Raw genomic sequence first — 24,174 nt, 5'->3', positions numbered from 1 at the left:
GTTCACCTCTCTTACCTGTCTGTACTGGGGTTACTGGCATAAAACTGCTCTACATACAAACATGAAAATAAACTTCAGTTGAACGCCAAATGTTTCCTTTTATTTTTTCCCCTTCCTATTTGTGAGTAAGGAGGAAAGATATACAAAGGGTCAATTATTTCAGGACTCTTTAGACACTCTGCAGTGTATTGACCTGCCATCTTATCCTGTATCCCAGCTCCAGCTTACTGTATAGTGTATTTAAAATGCTACAAAACGTTGCTACTCTCCCACTATTATAGTGGGTGCATTGGGAACACAGTGGGGGAGATGCCATTATATTCCAGCAATTCAAAAAAACTGGGTTTTAGGAGAACATTTGGAGGGTCTTAAAGATTTAAAAGGGGTTTTCTTGCATCGGTTAACCTGTTTTTTTTCAGCATCCCTTCAGCAATTTAGGTCTTGATCCTGCAAACCCTTTCACTTTACTTAACTTTAAGCATACAAGTCTTCCTACTGACTTTAACAGGAGTACTCCTGTGAGTAAAGTTAATGATGTATAGAAGTGTTTTCAGGATCAGGGCCTTACACAGCGGAATAGAGAACACCTGTTTGCACGAGTCTTTTCTGCAACCATTAATTGTGACTTCAAAGCAAGGAATCGGAATAATAACCATTTTATTAATTGCAAAGGACCTAGATGGTGAAATTATTCGGCTGGAGTAGAGCCTAAGTGCCAGCCGACTGAAATACATGTTCTGCGTGCGTGGTTTGCTGGAATAGGGCTCTGTTCACCTTAGCCTCTAAGGATAGAGCAAGAAGCAATGGGCTTAAACTGCAGCAAGGGAGATCTAGGTTGGACATTAGGAAAAAGTTCCTAACTGTCAGGGTGGTTAAACACTGGAATAAATTGCCTAGGGAGGTTGTGGAATCTCCATCTCTGGAGATATTTAAGAGGAGGTTAGATAAATGTCTATCAGGGATGGTCTAGACAGTATTTGGTCCTGCCATGCGGGCAGGGGACTGGACTCGATGGCCTCTCGAGGTCCAGTCCTAGAATCTATGAATCTAGGTGTGGCTATCTGTGGGTTTCCGGACACATCCAAGTTCTGGGCCCTATGACTAGATTTAATATTACGCAGCAGGCACGTCTCTGTGCCGGGCCGGCGGGGGAGAGGTAGCACCACTGTACGGGTGTGCAGGGCATGTGCCATTTGACTGGTGGTTTCCGTGGGGCCCCAGCTCCCAGCGCCAGGCCGCTCCATGGGACTGGAGCACGTTTCTGGCCCGCTGGGAGGGGGAGGCTGGAGAGCATGGCCCCGGGGAGCCTGCAGACAGAACTCGTGATCTGGGCAGGGCGGGGCCGGCAGGACTTTGCATGGCTGGGGCTGGCTGGGGGAGCCAGTCTGAGGGGGCCCCGCCCCGGGGCTGCACCCCCAGTTGGGGGGCGTGGGGGGTGCAGCAGCCCCTGGCCCCCCTGGCCGGCCTTCCGCCGCCTGCCGGTTGCTATGGGAACCCCCTCCTCCCCTCCCCGTTCCCTCGTGAACTTTCACCCCGCTCGGCGGCGGGTCACATGACCGGGCCCAACATGGCGGCGGCCGCTGGGAGCTGAGCGGAGGCGCCGGCTGGGCCGCGCTGCATCCACCGGCATCCCCCGGCCGCCCGGGGGGCTCCGCTCCGGGGCCCGGATCCCCGCCCCGCCGCGTGCCGGCCGCGGCGCCTGCGGCTATGCAGAGCGGGAGGAGGGGGCCCTGCGGCGGGGGCCGGGAGGAGGTGGGTGCGGGGCCTGCGGGCGGGTTTGTTTACATCGGGGCTGCGGAGGCGGGGAGCGAGCAGGGTGTTTACATGGGGGGGGAGTGACCCAAACAGGGGGTCTCTTTCTCCCTGTGGGTCGGGGGAGGGGGGCGCTGTCCTTGGCCTTCCCTCTCCTTCCCCCTCCCCGGCCACTGAGTGGGCTAAGGCCGCGGGTCGCCCCTGGATGGGGGCACTGCCCCGCTTCCTCCCCAGCCGGGCCCTGACACTGCTCTGCTCTTGTTCCCTTTGCAGACCTTCCTGAGAGTGAGAGCGAACAGGCAGACCAGGCTGAATGGTGAGTGCAGCGGGGACGGGGCACCTGTGTCTTTCACCGGCACAGGCAGGGCCTTTCAACCTGTCCTTTTTTCCTCTCTCCCTCGGTGTTACTTTGAAGCATTAATTGGTTCCTTTCACCCTGCCGTTTAAAAACTGTGTTTCTATCATCTCCCTCAGTCAAATGGTGCCAGCTTTACAGCCCTGTTACTTTCCTCCCACCCCTCTCCCTAAAAACCAGAGGATACAGAATAATTTCTGATTCCTTTAACTCCATTATCACAATGAAGAAATGCAGGTATGAACAGTAATCTGACTTTTGCTGAGCACTAAGTCGTTTCTATATATTTTTATGTATTTGCTTTGTGAATAATTGAAAGTAGCATTTAATACTGGGGTATATCACTTAGGCTGCACTCCTACAAGTTCTTCTATAGTCTGCATGCATAGAACAGCTTCCAGGTTTAGGATCTTAGTTATGACATGTCACTTAGGTCCCAGTCCTGCATTATGATGAATGCAGATGGGCGCTGTAGCTGTATGGTCCGCATTTCAGGGTCAAGGCCTTAACAATAAACGTTTATACTAGCAATTTTCAGTGTACTTAAGTCTATGGTGTCTATACAGATTCTCTGATTTCCTCCCCTCGACCCCCTAGCGATGTTGATCCACCTGTTTCATTGTACTTCTGAGTGTGTTTTGGAAAATAATAAATATTTTTATTTAGTGAAAAACATTTTACATTTAAAAATCAAATATTTCGATCATTTATTTTCTTTAAATGACAGAAATTTCCATCTCAGTGCATGAAAATAAGTCAGTAGAACATTCTTTGTTCTGTTTAATTCAACCAAAGCCAATTCAATACAACCTCATGGTGAAACTTTGAACTCACTAAGATCAGAAAATTCAAAAGTTACTATTCACATACCAATAGTAATATTTTAATGTCTAATTTTATATTGATGTTTACTATTAAACTTGCTTAAATATAGACGATGTAGCCAATTTACAGTTCCTGGGAGATTTTTAACTTGGAATTTCCTGACTTTTGATGGTTCAAAAATACACCCACAAAGCTGCATTGATGTAGTTCTTGCATTGAATTTCCTTGTGCTGCTTCTAAGCAAATAGTGGATTTAAACAAAATAACAGAAGATCCTAACTGAAACTCTATTTTGGGTACTAGTGTATATGTATAATCTGGAGTATTGGACTTAAAAGTCCTGTGCACTTGCTCTCATTGTCAACTGAATCCAGGGCAAGAAGCATGAACATTTAAAAAAAAATTCAGTACAAAAAATAAATCTGATAAGTGTTCAGTGATGGAAAAGACTTCTTTCCCATGCATGGGAATCTCAGATGGAATTCCATCAACCCTTCTTGTCGCACGAATCACCTTTGGACTGAGAATAAGCATTGGAAATTTTTGCTAAGAGAGATATTTTAACACCCCTAAATTTTGCATCTTATAAGTACTCAAAATTTTTGAACCAAGCTATGTGGTTATGATGACATTATCTCTAGCAAAAGACTACTGACAAAACAAGAATTATGCTGTTGACTTCAGTAGAGCCAGGATTTTGCCCAAGGTAGGGCTGCAGTATTATCTAAGTATAGGATAAGGAACCTGAAGCTCTTAAATTCTAGTGGGCTCTGCTACTGGCTGGTTATATGAACTTGGGCTGATCATTTAAAACGGGGTTGTTAGACTTGTAGATCATTTTTGTCACTTTTTTTCTGAATCTCCTTTATTTCTGCTATATCCTTTTTGGGGCATGGTGACTAGAACTGAACACAGTATTCCATGTGAGGGTGTCCTGTTGATTTATATATTGGTATTATAATTTTGGTACATCCTAGTCATTTTTTATACATCCTAATATTGTTTGCTTTAACCTTTGCTGGGGATTGAGCAGAGGTTTACAGTGATGCCTAGGTCCTTTTTCCAAGTAGTTGGTTAGCTTAGAACCCAGCTGTGCACATGAGTATTTCAGTTTATTCCTTCCACTGTGCATTACCTTGCATTTGTCAACACTGAATGTCACCTGCTATCATCTTTCTCTCTAGAGTTGCTCAGTCTTCTCTTGTATTAATAAATGTTTTTATGATATTTTACCACCTTACAATTCATTCCCTTTTCCAGATAATTGATGAATACATATCTAAACACTAGTCCTAATAGAGAACCTTTAAACATGTTGAACATTTACCATTTATTAATCTTTGATTTCCATCTCTTGGCCAATTTCTAATCCATAAGAGATCATAACTTCTCACCATATGACAATTTAGCATCCAAACTCCAAGTTAGTTTCCTTATTAGCTTCTTATGTGGGACTTGGTCAGAAGATTTTTGAAAATCCAAATATATTGTCATCTGGTTTTCCTTTCTCCATCATTTTAATGACACTTCAAAGAATTCTAATAGATTAGAGAGTCCGATGTTTCCTTTGCAGAAACCGTACAAATGTGTCCCTATTATCCCTATTCATCTAGATGTTTTAAAATTATTTGTAATTGTTATTGCAACCAGTTTGTACCTTGGTGCTGAGGTAAGACTCACTGATCTAATTGCAGGATCATCTATAGTGGCTTTCTCTTACAGAGAGGAATAAAAGATTTGCTGTCCTCCAGCATAGTAGCTGGTTTTAATTAGCATTTATTTCTGTTAACGGCTCAGATATCTCATTCCTACATCCTTCAGAACTCTTCGATACATATCCGGTTCTGGTGACTTATTGCTCTTTAATCAGTCTGTTATCAATATGAGCTGTCACAGAAGAGTAACAAGAGAGAAACATGGCTTCTAGGGGTAAACCTAGACTGCAGCTATAGACCTGGTAGCAACATAGTTGATCCCTGATGAAATTATGATAGGGTTTACAGTTAGAGTAGATTGGGGCCTAACCTAAAACTCCTGATAGTCCAGAAGTTTAGTTCTATAGGTCAAACCCTTTGAATTGCAAGCAGGATGGAAGCTGATGCAGATTCCGGAACCCAAGTTTAATATGCTTCATGTGGGAGACACCAAGTGGAAATCTACATTCTGTACTAAAGTTTCCAATTGGTTTTTGTGCATTAGTCCAGCACCTTTCACCTGTGATAAACTCGTGTTGTGTTGTTCGGGAGGGTCTTGTGCACACTTTTTGGAGATGGGATTATGCGTCCTTCAGAATGTATACAAGATCCCAAACAGTTTAAATTCTGACCATCTAGAGAACTCTCCATTCTCTTGCGCTCTCCTGTTCTTGAGCTGGCTTTACCAGTACCGTTGCTGTCCATGTTCTCCTGGATCAAGCTTTCTTCCCAATGTCTGCTCTGGGCCCCAGAAGGTTCTGTGAGTCTCACCAAAGTGTTTCCAGCCCTGGTGCCAGCTAATACACCAACATATTTTAAATGTGTTTTTGTTTTTTTACTGCTATTGAACATGAAGATAGGACAAGAAATAATGGGTTTTATCTGCAATAAGAGAGATTAAGATTAGATATTAGGAAAACCTTCCTAGTTATAGGGATAGGTATAGGCTTCCAGAGGAGGTTATGGAATCCCTATCATTTGAGGTGTTTAAGGTTGGACAAACACCTGTCAGGACTGGTCTAGGTTTACTTGGTCTTGCCTCAGTTCTGGGGGCTCAGCTAGATGACCTCTTGGGGACCTTTCCAGCCCTCTGATTCTATGATCTTTGTAAAAACCTCAGTATAGCTGTAAAAGGTGTCTTGTTTACAGCTCCCTCTCCCAGGTAAGTCTGAGAGTCTGGCTGAGTCCTATGCTGACACTGACCCAAAACCTGTTATTGACTCTGTGCTGATGGATGCCTGTTGAAGTCAGTTGGGCTTTCTGTGCATGGTCTTCTGCACCTGCATGGCACGCCACTGAACAGTGTCTGTTGCAGGACTGAAGCTGCCATTAGCAGTTCTTGCTTCCATAGTTAGGGCAAAAAATGACAGCCCAATGAAACTAAAGGAGAGAATATAGACAGTATCTGTACTTCGTTTGTTTGGGCTGTAGTAGTGTGTCCTAAGTAACTGCCGCTAATTAGGTCTGCACTCAGTGAACCGCCAGACTGCCCAAAGTACCATTGATCTTTTTTGGCACTTTGTATTTTAGTGTTTTATGTAGTGCTCATCCCTTTGGCTTCTCAGGTAGGCTAGATCTTCCCCTGGTTGTGGATAAATTCTGTACTCAATTGCTGGACTGCACTTCGATTCGTTATGGAACATATACAAGAAACCAAATAACCAGGATCCTCGGGTTTATTGCTAAAAGTCAGTAATAGTAGAGTACAGGAAGAAAGGTTCAATACAATACCAGCTTCTGGGAAGCTATCTCATGCAGCATTGTTAGATTCACCTTAGGCAGGTATGCTCCCAAAGTTACACGTTTCAGCTGGTAGTATTTATAGAATAATTCTACAAGTTACAAAACTCTTTACGCATCACTAAAATCCAACCCACCAGTTCATCTGGGTTCCTTAACTACTTGTTCTGTATCTTCCTCATCTTTATTTTGGATACTAGCATTCCAGGTGCTGGTCTATGAAAGCCCCTCCCCAGCTTGTATCGGCGCAGAAGGTTAATGTATTTTGCCTTTGACAACTTTTCTATTTTCTAATGCCAAAGCTGGCATCAGCTTTGCAAAGTGTTATGGGATATTTAGCATAAGTGAACAAGCTATAGAAAGACATAGGCCACTTCAGGCCATGTAACTGGTAGAAATACATATACAATATAATGTTCTATTGATATTGTATAGTTAATGCTTATTAATGTATGTGGTGTGATAAATATATATCGATGATGTGATATATATGCTGGGCATATAGATAAATAGATATAATAACCACACCCAGCCCTGGTTACAGGAGGTTCTCTGATACTGAGGATCTTACAAAGGTGGTAGTGAAAAGTAAAACCAGGTCACTCACTTCACCCTCCAGCTGAGATGCTTTGTGGGAGATGTGATCAGAAGTGACTAGGAATGTTTAGGCCAGGAGGGGAGCAGCCACTGATCTGGGAGACCCTGTTACAGAAAGGTGGCAATTCACCTGCCCAGCATCCCTCGCTACCATTGATAGCCAAGGTGCAAGAGGTGCCGGAGGGCATGCTTTAGTCGCTTGAAGTGGGTGGGGGTCCGCCGTACACGTGGGAGGGCATGAACTGAGCAATAATAGCAACAGCAGTTTTGAATCCAGCACTCTGCCAGATGTCTTTATCTGTGCCCAGAGCAGATACTAGCAAGCAGTGGTCTTTGGTTCTCCCTTCCACACTGGCAGCAGCATCTCAGCTTGGCCAGTCCAGGGCGACCAGTAGCAGAAGAGAAAAGCAACTTCACCTGCCTGTGTTGCCTCTGGGTGCTGATCCAAAGGCCTGACCTCGCCCCCTGTCTAGCAGAGGGCTGAGGCTTCAGTTCCTTCACTATTCCACTTGCTTGCCCGTGTGCTGTGGCCTGTTAACCCCCAAACTACTGAGGCGCTCTCACTTCTGGGAAGGAATTGTCGTCTTGAGACAGGCTCCCAGCCCAGCAGCGGGGCAATCCTAGTCCACCTGAGAATGACGGGCCCTTGTCTCTGCTCCTGGATGTGTCCGTTGGCTCCCTTGCGAGAGTGGCAGTACTGAGGTGCCACTTACGGCTGCCGTGAAAGGGCAAACCAACTGGTTATTTGGTGCCGCACAGGTGAGAGCACATGTGGTATAGTCTGGGGTAACACCGATCAAGCACATCAGTTAAAACTGAGGCCACCGTGGTGCTGAAAAGCCCTCTAACGGCCTAATAATAATTATTAATACTAATAAAAATTGGTGAACTCCTCACTTCTTGGCAGAAGTCTTGAATAATAACTGGAGAGGGTTTGTTCAATCAGAGATTGAAATGAGGCCGCTTCTTGTCTAGAACACACCTTCTTGATAGCACTCAGGCTCTCGAGTGAAATCCTCCATTCTCCTTTTGCTTACTGCAGGATTTCGGTGCTTTTATCTTACTGGCTTAAGGACAGGAAAAAACTCCGGCCCCCCCTTTTTGCTCTTGCGACAGGAGCACAGGGGAGAGGGATTAGTGAGCTAATTAGAAATGATCGCATCTATCAGCACTAATTAACAATACTGTGGTCTCACTTGCGTGTTCTTTTGAGCCGTTCCCCTTCGGGACAGCTCCACAATCACCCCCTGCCTTTGGGGCCGCTCTGGCCCTTCTGCGCTGATTGGAAGTGATAGCTGAGCTCCGTGGCGTGTATAGGAAATGTTGCCTGGTATGTGCTTTCTAGGATGCAGCATTCCCTTTTGCTCTCAACCCTCACCAGGGGCACTGTTCGCTTCCAACAGCACCACGCCGCTGCTAATGACCACCGAACGGAAATGGCAGAGGAATTTGGTTTCAACACCTCTTTCCTCTAGTGGCTGTTTCACTCCTGGCACTATAATGTAAAGGAAAAGAGCGCTTGTCTCTGCTAGGGAGTGAGGAAGACTGGGGTGGGTGCAGTCTGTTGGATCTAGCATGGTGCTGGGAGAGACCTGGATTCAATTCCCAATCTCGATGCTGACTCCACCTGCTCCAAGTCACTGTCTCATGACCGCTTTGCGAGGCTGGGTTAATATACCAGCCCAGACACACAAACTGCCTGCCTGCCTGTTAAGTATATTGGTGGCAATGGGGGGAAAAAAAGATATTTAATAACTTTTAACGTGCCCAGCAAACAGGTTTGTTTCCCTAGGGTGATTGGGCAAGGGGAAACTCGCAAGGCTGCTTTTAACTCTTCTGTACCTCCGTTTCCCTACTGGTTTTTAAAGAAGTGAAGGTGGACGGGAGAGAGGAATGACACCAGTATGTACACAGTGCTTTGAGATCTGGGGATCTCATTGGAGTGGATTTCTTTATATATGACTGCTGATTATCTTTTCCCTTAACTAATCTGCATGTGTAGCCACATCTTCTGACTATACTAAGTTCATGCTATTTCTTTCTATCCCTGTTAACTGTTTTGCCTCTGCAGAGCTATGGGAGAGGCAGCTGGATTCTAATCTGCATGGAATATCATCCCAAAAAACCTAACCAGGATTGCAAAAATCGCTCTTACGGGTGATGAAGTGTGAGCTAGAGTGTGCCCCGCTTGACTCTCAGACCCCAGGTGGAGTTTGCTTAGCAGGCAGTTAGAAAAAACTCTGCTTTATTTAAGAATGGAGCAGAGTTGATCTGGACTTATTGAGATCATAAATAAGGCCCTGTGGTGCCTTATTGGAGTTACTTCTCTGGGCAAAGCTGACTTTAAAATACTAGTTTCCCTAGGGAGGAAGGAGGTGATAACAGTGAGTGAAACATCTGGTTTAGAGCAGACAAAACAGATGCTGAAACTCGAGGAGCGCTTCCCCCCAGAAATGTTGACGCATCTGAAGCTTATATTGGGAGGCAGGCATGTTGTTAACCTGTCAATAACCCCTAGCCAACGTGAGATACACCCCACTGTAGCAGATGGATAGAATTCTGGAGCAGGCAAGGGTGGATGGATTTTAGATGTTTGCTGAAACCAGTGTGTATTAGCTTAGGGAACATCCTCGTTGTAAACAGGATCTGGTCCCTGGAGGCCTTCCATTGTCGTTTCCAGGCTGCTATATGGTACTCTGTGCAAAGGCAACTACTGCTCCTAATCTTCTCTAGCAGAGCAAGGAGAGTATCTTTGAGAAGAAGTTTTTCCCAGGGAACAGGTTTGAGGGACCCTGGATTCTGCCCTAACGCATGGAGTGCAGTGAGTATTTCTGGCCCAGAGCTCTGTAAGTCGGGCACCCGGATATAGGGGTGAGTTTGTCCAGGCAAACCAAGAAAGCCCTACTAGAACGATCAGGAATCTTACGTCCCCAGTGCGGCTAGCTTAGTTTAGCTTGTTCTGTGAGATGGATACACTGGATGGGTGACAATTCTAGGTCTGTTGTCTCCCTGCTTTGTTGTCCATCACCTAGCTAGTTCAACAGCACCTTCCCCTTCTCGCTTTGATATTGCTATCCATCCAGACGCTGGCATGAACATCGCCGCTTTCGGAGCACGTGGTATTGCTTACAATGTCAATACCAATCTCTGACTAGCACAACTTTTCAGTGGTGTCATCTCTCATTACCACATGGGCTTTCCTTAGGCTCTTACTTGTCTCGTGTTCAGAATTTTGACCTTCCTTGTTAATTAAACAGAGACTTTTCTCCAGCCAGTGATTGAGTTATCCAGTAATACCTGCCTAAAGCCATCATAATAAAGGACAGAAGTTCTTTTTAATGCAAATGATTTGGTTCCAGATGTTTTGATCACGTTTAACGATGGCTCAAATTAACCAGAGATTGGATTAAGTAACAGGCTCTCTCAGCTGCTTTTCCTAATCAGCATGACTCTGTGTCTTTTACCCAGATTGCTCTCTTGTGTGCACAGCGCAGCTTTCAAGTTTTCACTACGTGGCTTGGATGTACTTTAAATAAAAATAACACAAATGCAAATCAGATTAAGAACCAGGGAGAGTAAAAGCCCTATCCTGGGATGCAGAATACCTTTCTTTCATCCAAAACCAACCTGCCTACCCTGCATATGTGGCACCTACCTGTATCTGACATTCTAGGAAGGGACTATTCAGGCATGCATGGGAGCGTGAGATGTTGAAAGTGACTGTTGTGTAACTTAAGCAGGACACCTCAGGCAACTAAACCTCAAGTCTTGCAGGGTTCTGAGCAAGTACCTACATGAAGAGGAAATTTCTGATAGCAGAGGGCTCTTCGATCCATCAGAATAAAGGCAGAACAAGGTCCAATCACCGGATAGTCCAGGCTAGAAAACAAGGTGTGAATTTGTAACTGTTGGGCAAAAAGCACAGTCCACACCCAGTTATTAAATTAATCAGTTTTAAAGCTTTATTAAAAGAATGTTGGGGATACTGTCCCCACCGCAATCAAGCATAAGTAAAGCAGAGCAGGATAGGGCAGTGATCAGTTACCCCGTCCCGGGACACTGGTAGAATGTTGCTGTCATCATCAGGTGCATGCTGGTCCAATCGTGTGGAGGTCCTGCATTTCTCCATCTGTGCTCAACAGTCCACATTCTTTTATGCTTCATATACTGACCATCACATATACGCCGTCCTCATGTTACCGAACTGATCACTTATCACCCTTCTCCGTATTTGATGTATTCTGTGCTGTATACATGCCCCATTGTCACACAGCACTCCTTTTCCTGAATGGGTTACCTTTTCTTGGCACGTCTTGATCACACATTTCTTCACTCATATTGTTATCTATGTGGCTTACTACTTCAGCCTAGGTATTCTCCTGTTGTTTTTTCCTCCGTTTTATCTGTCTGTGCAGCATTGTCTATTTTACCCGTCACCCTCACTCCCTTGTTTTTTCCATGCTGTTATCTATACGTAGCAGGCTACTCACACATACCCGGTTTCGGATGTGACCGTCCAGTGCTTTAATTCTCTCACATATGTCAGGGTGATCGCCACTGGAAGAACTAGGGGCATGGTGGATTCTCCATCACATAGTCGTTCCATCAAGTCTGGATGTCTTTCTTAAAAACACGCCCTAGCTCACCTCCTGGATATGGGCTTGATGCAGGAAGTGTGGGGAGAAATTCTTTGCTCTGTGCTATTCAGGAAGTCAGGCTGAGTGATCACAATCGTCCCTTCTGGTCTTAAAGTCAGTGAATCCGTGTTCCTGTGTCCACACAGCCTCTGCTAAGGAGTTTGTTGGGGGAGCAGGCAGGTGAGAGAGGCTCGCTCTGGCAGTTATAAAGGTGATGTGTTTTTCTTCTCTCCCCGGTCTCTCCATGCAGCTCGGATTGGGAAAATGAAACGGAGGAAGCAAGACGAAGGGCAGGTATGTCCCCTCTGCAGCCGGCCTCTGTCAGGATCCGAGGAGGAGATGAGTAGACATGTGGAACAATGCCTTGCAAAGGTAGAGGCGCAGTGGGACCTTCTGCTGCCATTCCCTTCTCCCTACTCTCTCTGCAGTTGCCCTTCCCACCCAGGGCAGAAACCAACCCTGCTGGGTTAAAGGCCAGGGCACAGGGTGCGCTGGCTGGGAGCTGCAGTCACCTCATGCCTGGAAGACTGCTCCATATAGGTTCCTGCCTGCCTCCCTCATGCGAGAAGCTTTGTTTTTTCTTGTCCCCCAAGCCCTGTTAATGAACTCCAGGTTAATAGACCAAACTCTGCAGGTCTTTGGCCATCTGAAGCCTTGTGTAATGTGTTAAGATTCCTGCCTAGCACAGCAAGAGTTCTTCTTTTCTGTTCTCTGCTTTAACAGCCAGTTTGATGTTGCCCTTTTAAAATGGATTTGTTAAAAATGCCACTTGAGCATTGCACACCAGGAGTTAGGGGCTCTAAAAACTCCTCTGCCACCTTCCCGTGGGACTGTAAGCCCTGTCTCTTCGTTCGCCTTCCCAGCGACTGAGGGGTAAACTCCGCAGACGTGCCGCAAGGGGGAGAGTGGGCGCTTTGGGCTTTCTGTAGTTTCCTGTTTCTGCCAGTCAAACACCCAGCAAGAACGTCCCAAGTGAAGCGTGTTTTAAAAGAACTGTTTTCTGACCAGCCTTCCTGAGCCAGGTGTCCTGAGAGATCCTTCCGCTCCTGGCCCTGCTGAGGGAGCCACCCTATGCTCCTGGACCAGGGGAGCTGCTGGCTTCAGTTCCTGGGCAGCAGCTCACGAGCTGGGATGGTGCCAGACAGGTTGCATTTGGACACATGCCAGGATTGTCCTGGGAACTAAAGCTTACGCGTCCCTGTATACAATGGGACCACTGCTGCTCATTTTCTTGATCCTAAGAGGTCCTGAGCACTCTCCGCTCCCACTGACTCTCAGGATCAGGCTCGTTGTGGGGAAGCAGATGCTGCTACCCACTCCTGATAGAGCTCCAGTGGGAGCAGTCCTGACCCCCAAGGGAATTTAGGGTGACTTATTCTCTGCACCCTCTGCCCGGCACAGAGAGAAGGCTCGTGCATGACCGAGGACGACTCCGTGGACATCGAGAACGAGAATGGCAATCGCTTCGAGGAATACGAGTGGTGTGGGCAGAAGAGGATACGTGCCACCACCCTCCTGGAGGGGGGATTTCGAGGTACGGGTGGCGTTTCGGGGGGCCCTGACTTGAGGCACATCTGAGATGCAGAGAGGACAGTTCTGCTGTGCTTTAAAAAAGAGTGTTGAGTCAGTCACTTCTCTTCAGGGGGAGAGGTTCAAGCTGCGTAAACATCCACAGGGTTGCCTTTCAAGATGGGTGGGAACTTCAAGTTTTGCCAGCACTGCACAGGAGTGATTTCAGATCTTACCACACCTGGGAAAATAAGGGTAACATTTTGTACTGATCTTAAATACAGAAGAATTGCTTTACTTAGTATTCAGGAAACGTAGCCGCATAGGGGGAGAGATTGGGAGCAGGTAGAGGGGAGATCATTTGGGAAGGAATCAATTCCTTGTTTGCACACATTAAGAAATACATGGCTGTATTTGAAGGGTGGGGGGGAGAGAGAAATGAAATTGTAAAAATTCCCAGCCTGGAGTGACGAAAGCTGGTTTATCAGCTGCTGGTGATGTATTGAAGGTGACAGCGGAGTCGCTTTAACACCTGCATAAAATATTAAAGGGCCGGTTATGCATTTATCACTCCATCCCTTTTAAGGTTGATAAATGAGAATCCAGCAACCTGCTGTGTACCTCCAGCGCTGCAGGCCCTCAGGGCTCCCAGACAAACACATTTTATTTTCCCTCCTCCTTCTGTTCCTTCCCCAGTGACAGGGAAACCAGTTACAGAGGAGAGAGAGAGTTATAGCAAAATTTGACCTCGTGTGAGCTTTACTGGTGAATGTAATTGTAGCTGGGAACCTGGCCCTTTCTTACACTCAGCCCTTTGGCCTCCAACAGCAGGATTTACTAAACTCTTCTCTGGTGTGAACTGCCAGCGCGAAGGAGAGAGTCTCTCACACACACACACACAGCCCTAATGAGAGCAGAAATGCCGGCTCTGGCCATTCGATAAAGAGGAGGGGATGCTATCTCTTCAGACGTCAGCTTGGATTTTAATTTAAAATGTCTCAAGGGGAGAGACTCCCAAGGGAACGAGTCAGACTTGCATGCCCAAGCACCTGCCGGCTGTTAAGTGATGCCCCGGCACTCCTGAGCTACTCTTGCCTTCCTCTGGAATTCAGTTGTAACTCTGGAATAGGGGAGCAGATGCTCCGGAATTCAGTTGTAACTCTGGAATAGGGGAGCAGATGCTCCGGAATTCAGTTGTAACTCTGGAATAGGGGAGCAGATGCTCTGGAATTCAGTTGTAACTCTGGAATAGGGGAGCAGATGCTCCGGAACATGGGGCAGCTTCTCGGTGTTTCTAGCGAAGGCAATGCTGCGTGCTCCTGACTCCTGGAAATGATTGTTGCAAACCCACAGCTTCATCTGCTTACTCGCAGGCCTACACATGATGCTCTAGAGAGGCGGTGCAGACTGTTAGACTTTGTTCATTAACATAACTATTGGCATTGGTAGTATGGGGCACGGGATGCTGGTCTGTTCCTGTGGTCCAATCAGTGCTACAGTATTGATTATCATCTCACGTTAAATGAACAATGACCAGTCTGCCCTATTTCCTGCCCCTCTATGCTTGTGTGACCTCTCCTCTTCAACCGCTCCGGCTCCTATGGGCTCTTCTGGTGAGCAGGGTAGACTCCGTTGCTCGGCCCTGACGCTATCGCTGGGTCACCTCACTCCGATAATATTCCCAGTCCTTTCTAGCTAATTAACTGGAGTGTTGTATTAACCTTTCAGTCCCACCCCAGTCACGGGGACAGTATTTCAAATGACGCTGCAGGTTGGGAGAGAGCTCTACAGCCCGTATGATTAAACTTCATGAACATGCAGGGTCCTTGCTCATTGTTCTCTTTTTAAAGGGGTCAGCTGCACAGGGGTCTTGAAAATGCAATAGCTCCATTGTGTGAATTGGTTAGAGGTTAGCCAACTTATCGCGGCAACGAGGGCCGTGCTCTTATCCCTGTAGAGGGCTGCTCCTAGCGTGCATGGACGTTTCCAAACACAAGTATCCAACACCGATATAATCGTAACGTCCCATGTTGCAGTTCATCCTCTGAGTGAATGCAGGGTTTCCTTCTGCTCTCTGGAGAACCTCGCCACGTCTTAGAGGGGGGTGGCGAATGCTGGTTGGTAAAAGAGCGCAGAAGGTGGCTGGGGGATTGTCACTAGATGAGGTGTGGGGAATCAAGCTGGGAATATTTCACAGGATCACAGTAGTCACCAATGGACCTCTCGATTGCGGACTCCGTTTCCCTGATACTCCGGCCAGCCATCAGACCGATCTAGTTCTTACCAAAAGGCCAGGCTGAGTACAAGAGGCTTTCCAATCTGATGTCTCCTCTCTCTGCACTTGGAGAAGGAGAAACCTCTGTTCTTTCATGGCTGAAAGAATTCCACAGTCAAAGAGGGGAGGGGATCCCTACAACGGAACATACTCCCTCTCTCATCGGACTCAGCAGTTCCCACCTAGGGTCTGTCTTCTCTGCGCATTTCTTGTGAAAAGTGCTCCGCTCTCGCTGCGTGTACTAGTCAGGGCAAGCCAAGCACCAGTGGGCCACTCCCTTAGGGAGATGTTCTCCACTCAGCGGGGGAATGTTTTACCACCAATTCTCTGCCTAGAATCCCTAGAATTCTGCATAGGCTTCCCTAGAACATGCCTGCAGCCTGCCAGCTGGATATCCCTGTTTTAGGCATTGGGAACTCCTGGCTTGGACCAGTCCCTGAATTTGGAAGGGGCGTGTGTGTTTTTCTTAGTCTGAAACAGGTACCAGGTGATGTAAGCCTTTCCCCCCTGTCTGGGCCCCAAGCCCCTCTGACTGCCAGGGTGCAGAGGCTTCCTTTGATAGACCTGCTCTGTGTGGTTTCAGGGGAACTAAATGCAACTCACCTTTTCCTCTCCCTGTATTAACGTTGACTCCTCCTTTCTGGGACAAAGGGCTCTTCATTTGTATCCCAGCAGTGTGGTGCAGCATTTTGGAGATGCCCTGCAATGATAAAAACTGCTTCATGCAGAATTGGTGGTACCATTATTAACCCTTCCCACTCCAGACCCCATAGTTGGCCCAATTCCCTTGGCTGAGAAGGAGCAGTGATGTGGAAATCAAAGGCCTTTTTAATGCCAAACAGACCTTGCTAGGCTACATGGATGTCGCTAGTGTCTAGAGAGATGACATGGAGAAATGCATAAAACTGGAGGGAGAATAGATGTCCATGTGTCTCATCAATTTCCCTTTTAATCGTGTGTGTTGCTCTGAGGAGATGTCACAGCCCGGGGGGATAGGAGACTGTGGCCAGCGTTTATTGCGCAGTTCCAGCTCAGATCTAGCAGGCAGTATTGCAATACTGTCCCCAAACTGGGAACAATTCGTAGCCTTTAATTAGTTTTTTTGGTCAGAATGTACAAAAATCACATCAGTGATCACGCTCTTCAGACGTACAGGAGCATAAACGCTGGCAAGTCAAGTGTAAAAGTATAATAAGGCAGGCCAAGAAAGAATTTGAAGAGCAACTAGCTAAGGACAAAAATATAACAGCAAATAAATTGTCTGAGTACATCAGAATCCGGAATCCTGCTAAATAGTCAGGGGGGCCACTGGATGATCGAGGTGCTAATGGAGCAGTCAAGGAAGACAAGGCCATTGCAGAGAAGCTAAATGAATTCTTTGCATCAGCCATCACTGCAGAGGATAGGAGGGAGATCCCCACATCCGAGCCATTCTTTTTAGGTGACATATCTGAGGAACTGTCCCAGATTGAGGTGTCAGTAGAGGAGGGTTTGGAACAAACTGATAAATTAAAAAGTAATAAGTCACCAGGGCTAGATGGGATTCACCCAAGAGTTCTGAAGAAACTCAAATATGAAATTGCAGAACTACTATCACTTAAATCAGCCTCTGTACCAGATGACTGGAGGGTAGCTCAGGTAACGTGTGTTTTTAAAAAAGGCTCCAGAGACAATCCTGGCAATTACAAGCCGGTAAGCCTAACTTCAGTACCAGGCAAATTGGTTGAAACTACACCTTTACCCTGCTATAACGCGACCCGATATAACACGAGTTCACGTATAGCGCGGTAGCAGCAGGGCTCCGGCGGCACTTTAAAGGGTCCGGGGCTCCAGCTGCTGCTGGGAGCCCCGGGCCCTTTAAATCACCGCTGGAGCCCTGCTGCTGCTACCCTGGGGCTGCGGCAGCGGGGCTCGCCGGCGATTTAAAGGGCCCGGGCTCCCCGCAGCGGCCGTAGCCCGGAGCTCTTTAAATCACCACTGGAGCCCTGCTGCTCCTACCCCGATATAACGGGGTTTCAGCTATAACACGGTAGGGATTTTTGGTTCCCCACGACCGCGTTATATCGGGGTAGAGGTGTATAGTATAGAACAGTAACCGATTAATAGATAAGAAACAAAGGATAGGAATAAGCCGTCTATTTTCACAATGGAGAGAGGTAAATAGTGAGGGGCCCCCAGGGATCTTATAGAATCATAGAATCATAGAATATCAGAGTTGGAAGGGACCTCAAGAGGTCATCTAGTCCAACCCCCTGCTCAAAGCAGGACCAATTCCCAGCTAAATCATCCCAGCCAGGGCTTTGTCAAGCCGGGCCTTAAAAACCTCCAAGGAAGGAGACTCCACCACCTCCCTAGGTAACGCATTCCAGTGTTTCACCACCCTCCTAGTGAAATAGTTTTTCCTGATATCCAACCTGGACCTCCCCCACCGCAACTTGAGACCATTGCTCCTTGTTCTGTCATCTGCCACCACTGAGAACAGCCGAGCTCCATCCTCTTTGGAACCCCCTTCAGGTAGTTGAAGGCTGCTATCAAATCCCCCCTCATTCTTCTCTTCTGGAGACTAAACAATCCCAGTTCCCTCAGCCTCTCCTCATAAGTCATGTGCTCCAGACCCCTAATCATTTTTGTTGCCCTCCGCTGGACTCTTTCCAATTTTTCCACATCCTTCTTGTAGTGTGGGGCCCAAAACTGGACACAGTATTCCAGATGAGGCCTCACCAATGTCGAATAAAGGGGAACGATCACGTTCCTCAATCTGCTGGCAATGCCCCTACTTATACAGCCCAAAATGCCGTTAGCCTTCTTGGCAACAAGGGCACACTGTTGACTCATATCAAGCTTCTCATCCACCGTAACACCTAGGTCCTTTTCTGCAGAACTGCTGCCTAGCCACTCGGTCCCTAGTCTGTAGCAGTGCATGGGATTCTTCCGTCCTAAGTGCAGGACTCTGCACTTGTCCTTGTTGAACCTCATCAGGTTTTTTTCTGCCCAATCCTCTAATTTGTCTAGGTCTCTCTGTATCCGATCCCTACCCTCTAGTGTATCTACCACGCCTCCTAGTTTAGTGTCATCTGCAAACTTGCTGAGAGTGCAGTCCACACCATCCTCCAGATCATTAATAAAGATATTAAACAAAACCGGCCCCAGGACCGACCCTTGGGGCACTCCACTTGAAACCGGCTGCCAACTAGACATGGAGCCATTGATCACTACCCGTTGAGCCCGACGATCTAGCCAGCTTTCTATCCACCTTACAGTCCATTCATCCAGCCCATACTTCTTTAACTTGGTGGCAAGAATACTGTGGGAGACAGTATCAAAAGCTTTGCTAAAGTCAAGAAATAACACATCCACTGCTTTCCCCTCATCCACAGAGCCAGTTATCTCATCATAGAAGGCAATTAGGTTAGTCAGGCACGACTTCCCCTTCGTGAATCCATGCTGACTGTTCCTGATCACTTTCCTTTCCTCTAAATGTTTCATAATTGATTCCTTGAGGACCTGCTCCATAATTTTTCCAGGGACTGAGGTGAGGCTGACTGGCCTGTAGTTCCCCGGATCCTCCTTCTTCCCTTTTTTAAAGATGGGCACTACATTAGCCTTTTTCCAGTCATCTGGGACCTCCCCCGATCGCCATGAGTTTTCAAAAATAATGGCTAATGGCTCTGCAATCTCACCCGCCAACTCCTTTAGCACCCTCGGATGCAGCGCATCCGGCCCCATGGACTTGTGCACGTCCAGTTTTTCTAAATAGTCCCGAACCACTTCTTTCTCTACAGAGGGCTGGTCACCTTCTCCCCATGCTGTACTGCCCAGTGCAGCAATCTGGGAGCTGACCTTGTGCGTGAAGACAGAGGCAAAAAAATCATTGAGTACATTAGCTTTTTCCACATCCTCGGTCACTAGGTTGCCTCCCTCATTCAGTAAGGGGCCCACACTTTCCTTGATTTTCTTCTTGTTGCTAACATACCTGAAGAAACTCTTCTTGTTACTCTTAACATCTCTTGCTAACTGCAACTCCAAGTGTGATTTGGCCTTCCTGATTTCACTCCTGCATGCCTGAGCAATATTTTTATACTCCTCCCTGGTCATTTGTCCAATCTTCCACTTCTTATAAGCCTCTTTTTTGCGTTTAAGATCAGCAAGGATTTCACTGTTTAGCCAAGCTGGTCGCCTGCCATATTTACTATTCTTTCTACACATCGGGATGGTTTGTTCCTGCAACCTCAATAAGGATTCTTTAAAATACAGCCAGCTCTCCTGGACCCCTTTGCCCTTCATGTTATTCTCCCAGGGGATCCTGCCCATCTGTTCCCTGAGGGAGTCAAAGTCTGCTTTTCTGAAGTCCAGGGTCCATATTCTGCTGCTCTCCTTTCTTCCTTGTGTCAGGATCCTGAACTCGACCATCTCATGGTCACTGCCTCCCAGGTTCCCATCCACTTTTGCTTCCCCTACTAGTTCTTCCCTGTTTGTGAGCAGCAGGTCAAGAAAAGCTTTGCCCCTAGTTGGTTCCTCCAGCACTTGCACCAGGAAATTGTCCCCTACGCTTTCCAAAAATTTCCTGGATTGCCTGTGCACCGCTGTATTGCTCTCCCAGCAGATATCAGGGTGATTAAAGTCTCCCATGAGAACCAGGGCCTGCGATCTAGCAACTTCTGCTAGTTGCCAGAAGAAAGCCTCGTCCACCTCATCCCCCTGGTCTGGTGGTCTATAGCTGACTCCAACCACGACATCACCCTTGTTGCTCCCACTTCTCAACTTTATCCAGAGACTCTCAGGTTTTTCTGCAGTATCATACCGGAGCTCTGAGCAGTCATACTCCTCTCTTACATACAACGCAACTCCCCCACCTTTTCTGCCCTGCCTGTCCTTCCTGAATAGTTTATATCCATCCATGACAGTACTCCAGTCATGTGAGTTATCCCACCAAGTCTCTGTTATTCCAATCACATCATAGTTCCCTGACTGTGCCAGGACTTCCAGTTCTCCCTGCTTGTTTCCCAGGCTTCTTGCATTTGTGTATAGGCACTTAAGATAACTCAATGATCGTCCCTCTTTCTCAGCATGAGACAGGAGTCCTCCCCTCTTGCGCTCTCCTGCTTGTGCTTCCTCCCAGGATCCCATTTCCCCACTTACCTCAGGGCTTTGGTCTCCTTCCCCCGGTGAACCTAGTTTAAAGCCCTCCTCACTAGGTTAGCCAGCCTGCTGGCAAAGATGCTCTTCCCTCTCTTCGTTAGGTGGAGCCCGTCTCTGCCTAGCACTCCTTCTTCTTGGAACACCATCCCATGGTCGAAGAATCCAAAGCCTTCTCTCCGACACCACCTGCGTAGCCATTCGTTGACTTCCACGATTCGACGGTCTCTACCCCGGCCTTTTCCTTTCACAGGGAGGATGGACGAGAACACCACTTGCGCCTCAAACTCCTTTATCCTTCTTCCCAGAGCCACGTAGTCTGCAGTGATCCGCTCAAGGTCATACTTGGCAGTATCATTGGTGCCCACGTGGAGAAGCAGGAAGGGGTAGCGATCCGAGGGCTTGATGAGTCTCGGCAGTCTCTCCGTCACATCGTGTATCCTAGCTCCTGGCAAGCAGCAGACCTCTCGGTTTTCCCGGTCAGGGCGGCAGATAGATGACTCAGTCCCCCTGAGGAGGGAGTCCCCGACCACCACCACCCTCCTCCTCCTCTTGGGAGTGGTGGTCGTGGAACCCCCATCCCTAGGACAGTGCATCTTTTGCCTTCCAATCGGTGGAGTCTCCTTCTGCTCACTTCCCTCAGATGGGCCATCTAGTCCACTCTCCGCATTAGTACCTGTAGAGAGAACATGGAAACGATTGCTCACCTGTATCTCCATTGCTGGTGCATGGACGCTCCTCTTTCTTCTTCTGGAGGTCACATGCTGCCAAACCTCCTCACAATCCTTCTGTCCCTGCTGCGCCTGCTCTGAATCTTCAGAACATTGTGGCCGTAGAAGCATCTCCTGACGTCTGTCCAGGAAATCTTCATTTTCCCTTATGCAACGCAGAGTCGATACTTGTTTCTCCAGCCCTCGAACCTTCTCCTCCAATATGGAGACCAGCTTGCACTTTGTACAGACAAAGTCACTTCTGTCCTGCGGAAGAAAGACAAACATGGCACAACCTGTGCAGGTTACAACAGCTGATCGCTCACCTTCCATATCACCTTCCTTCTAAGAGCTTCCTCAGCTGTTGCAGGAACTACTCAGAGAAACCTGCAGATGAAAGCCTTAGTGCGCTTTCCCCACGCGAACTCCCAGGCAAACTCCTGCTGTTAGCCTCTGCTGTTCGCCGCTCAGCTGTACTGGGACCTGTGCTGTTCAACGTATTCATAAATGATCTGGAAAATGGGGCGAACAGTGAGGTGGCAAAATTTGCACATGGGATAAAATTACTCAAGAAAGATAGTTAAGACCAGAACTGACTGGAAAGAGTTACAAATGACTCGCACAAAACTGAGTGACACGGCAACAAAATGGCAGATTAAATTCAGTGTTGGTAAATGTCAAGTAATGTGCAGTGGAAAACATAATCCCAACTATTTATACAAAATGATGGGGTCTAAATTAGCTCTTACCTTTCAAGAAAGAGATCCTGGGAGTCATCCTGGATAATTCTCTGAAAAGATCAGCGCAGTGGCAGCCAAAAAAGCTAATGAATGTTAGGAACCATTAGGAAAGGGAGAGACCAGACTGACTGTATCGTAATCCATGGTACGCCCGCACCTTGAATACTGCTCGCCCCATCTCCCAAAAGGCACCTTAGAATTGGGGAAGGTGCAGAGAAGGGCAACGAAAACGACTACAGGCATGGCACTCTCCTATGAGGAGAGTTTAAAAAGACTGGGACTGTTCAGCTTTGGAAAGAGAGAGACTAAGAGAGGATATGACAGAGCTCTAGAATCATGACTGGTGTGGAGAAAGTTGACTAGGGAAATGTTATTTACCCCTTTACGTAACCCAAGGCAGGGGTCACCCAATGAAGTTAATAGGCAGCAGGTTTAAAATAAAAGCAAGTACTACTTCACCCAGTGCAGTCAGCCAGCCTAGGGAGCTTGTTGCCACGGGATGTTGTGAAGGGCAAAACTATAATGGGGTTCAAAAAAGGTATTAGATAAGTTCATGGAGGACAGGTCCATCAGTGGCTATTAGCCAAGAAGGTCAGGGATGCAAAACCATGCCCCGGGTGTCCCTAAACCTCTGACTGCCACAAGCTGGGACTGGACAACAGGGGCTGGATCACTCGATAACTGCCCTGTTCTGTTCATTCCCTCTGGGGCAGCTGACATTGGCCACTGTTGGAAGACAGGAGACTGGGCTAGATGGACCATTGGTTTGACCCAGAATGGCCAATCTTGTGTTCCTATTCCAGAGTTTTCTGCTTTCTGCAGAAAATACCAAAAAGCAAGTGTGACTGAACCCCCCTAGTGCTGGCCTGCACGGCTTTTCTGTCTAGAAGCTGAGTACTTAGCTGTAGTGTCTTCGGCTATTCATATTGTCTGTGCCGTTTCCTGGGCCAGAGCTCTTGCACTCTCTAAACCTGACTGGGAATCGTCTCATCTGTGATTGGAGAGGCTGTCGTTGTGAATCGGACTCCTCTGTAGCTTGTACATTACTAGTATTGTAGTGCCTGGGGATCCCAATCCGGTCCCATTGCACTAGACACTGGGCACACATGGAATAAAGGCCGTCCCTGCCCCAGAGAGCTGAGCGTATGTCCAGAAACAACAGGTGGAAAAAACAAACCGAAGCCCAGGAGAAGGTAACGGTGACGTGATTGTTAGGTGTTACAATCAGCACGCTGGCTCTCTGGCCTTGGAGAGTGGGGTGGGCATTTCATATAGGGATTCATTGGCATTTTTAGCTGTCTTCACATTTTTTAGAATACTGGCAACTGTCATCACTAAATCTGTTTGCTAAAACCCGGTACTGTTGTCTTGTGTGAATCTAGAATGTTAACAACTACACAGGATTCTAGTTCTTTTTCTTCTCCCAGGGGCCAGGTCAGATATTGCAGTAATGGGACATGGTATAGGTCATGTGCTGCTTTCAGGGAGAGATCTTTGTTTAAACTAGGAATCTGCCTTGGACAGGAAGGGCAATCTTCTTTCTCCTTTGTCCCCTCCCTCTGCAGCCTCCGAGTAGTGGGGGGGAAAGCCACAAATGTGCAACATCTTCCAGATGCTGCTTCTAATCAGGTCCTTGTAAGTGAGAGATTAAATAAATAGAAATCATCTTAGTGAAACTGTTGAAGAGGTGTAACACCCCCTTCCCCCAGCAATAATGGTGTCTGAACACGTGTTCCTGAAGAGCAGTGTGTGATACTGTGGTAAGAGATTTTGCCCAATATCAGGAGATCTCATCCCTAGTGTCGTGGGACGAAAACTTGTTTTGAAATATCCTAGCATTAACTACCCATCCATTTACATAACTCTGATCAATGGCGAAAGGTTCTGGCATTAGTCATTTACATCTTCCATTTCTGTTGCTCTTTGTTACAAGGGATTATTTCACGCAATCTGTGTCTAATAAGCTTCGAGCCAGTCTGTATTTAGGCAGCAGCCAAAGCTCAGCAAGCGAAAGCATTGAGCGTTTCCTTCTCTGATTTTTAACTCTCAGCATATTTGTACCAGTTCTGCTGTTCCTCTCCAGCATGGATGTACATTACCCCAAGTGTTTACACTGCAAAGTTATCCCTTTAAAGAATTCCTAAGAGAAGTTCAAAAGGGGGGGTTTCTTTGAAACATTCAGTGTCTCTTTGTGTGTGTGTGTG

At 47.2% G+C, this 24,174-nt stretch overlaps 1 protein-coding gene across 4 annotated transcripts in view; it reads left to right on the top strand.

The window, feature by feature from the left end:
• The window catches only part of RNF220 (ring finger protein 220), a 320,785-nt gene that overhangs the window by 242,617 nt on the left and 53,994 nt on the right, over positions 1–24,174 (top strand). For 2 of the 4 annotated variants that reach the window (XM_054036928.1, XM_054036929.1), the window contains 3 exons: positions 2,026–2,068; positions 11,851–11,972; positions 13,002–13,134. In XM_054036928.1, the coding sequence (XP_053892903.1) occupies positions 2,026–2,068; positions 11,851–11,972; positions 13,002–13,134 (298 nt within the window). Of the gene's footprint in view, positions 1–1,552; positions 1,753–2,025; positions 2,069–11,850; positions 11,973–13,001; positions 13,135–24,174 lie in introns of those variants that run through there. The other 2 variants (XM_054036927.1, XM_054036930.1) reach the window with 2 other exon arrangements.

The sequence above is a fragment of the Malaclemys terrapin genome, chromosome 8 (genome assembly GCF_027887155.1).
Source record: "Malaclemys terrapin pileata isolate rMalTer1 chromosome 8, rMalTer1.hap1, whole genome shotgun sequence".
NCBI classification, from domain to species: domain Eukaryota; kingdom Metazoa; phylum Chordata; order Testudines; family Emydidae; genus Malaclemys; species Malaclemys terrapin.
The sequence above is the reverse complement of the archived record's forward strand: the minus strand, read 5'-3'. Positions and strand labels throughout refer to the sequence as shown.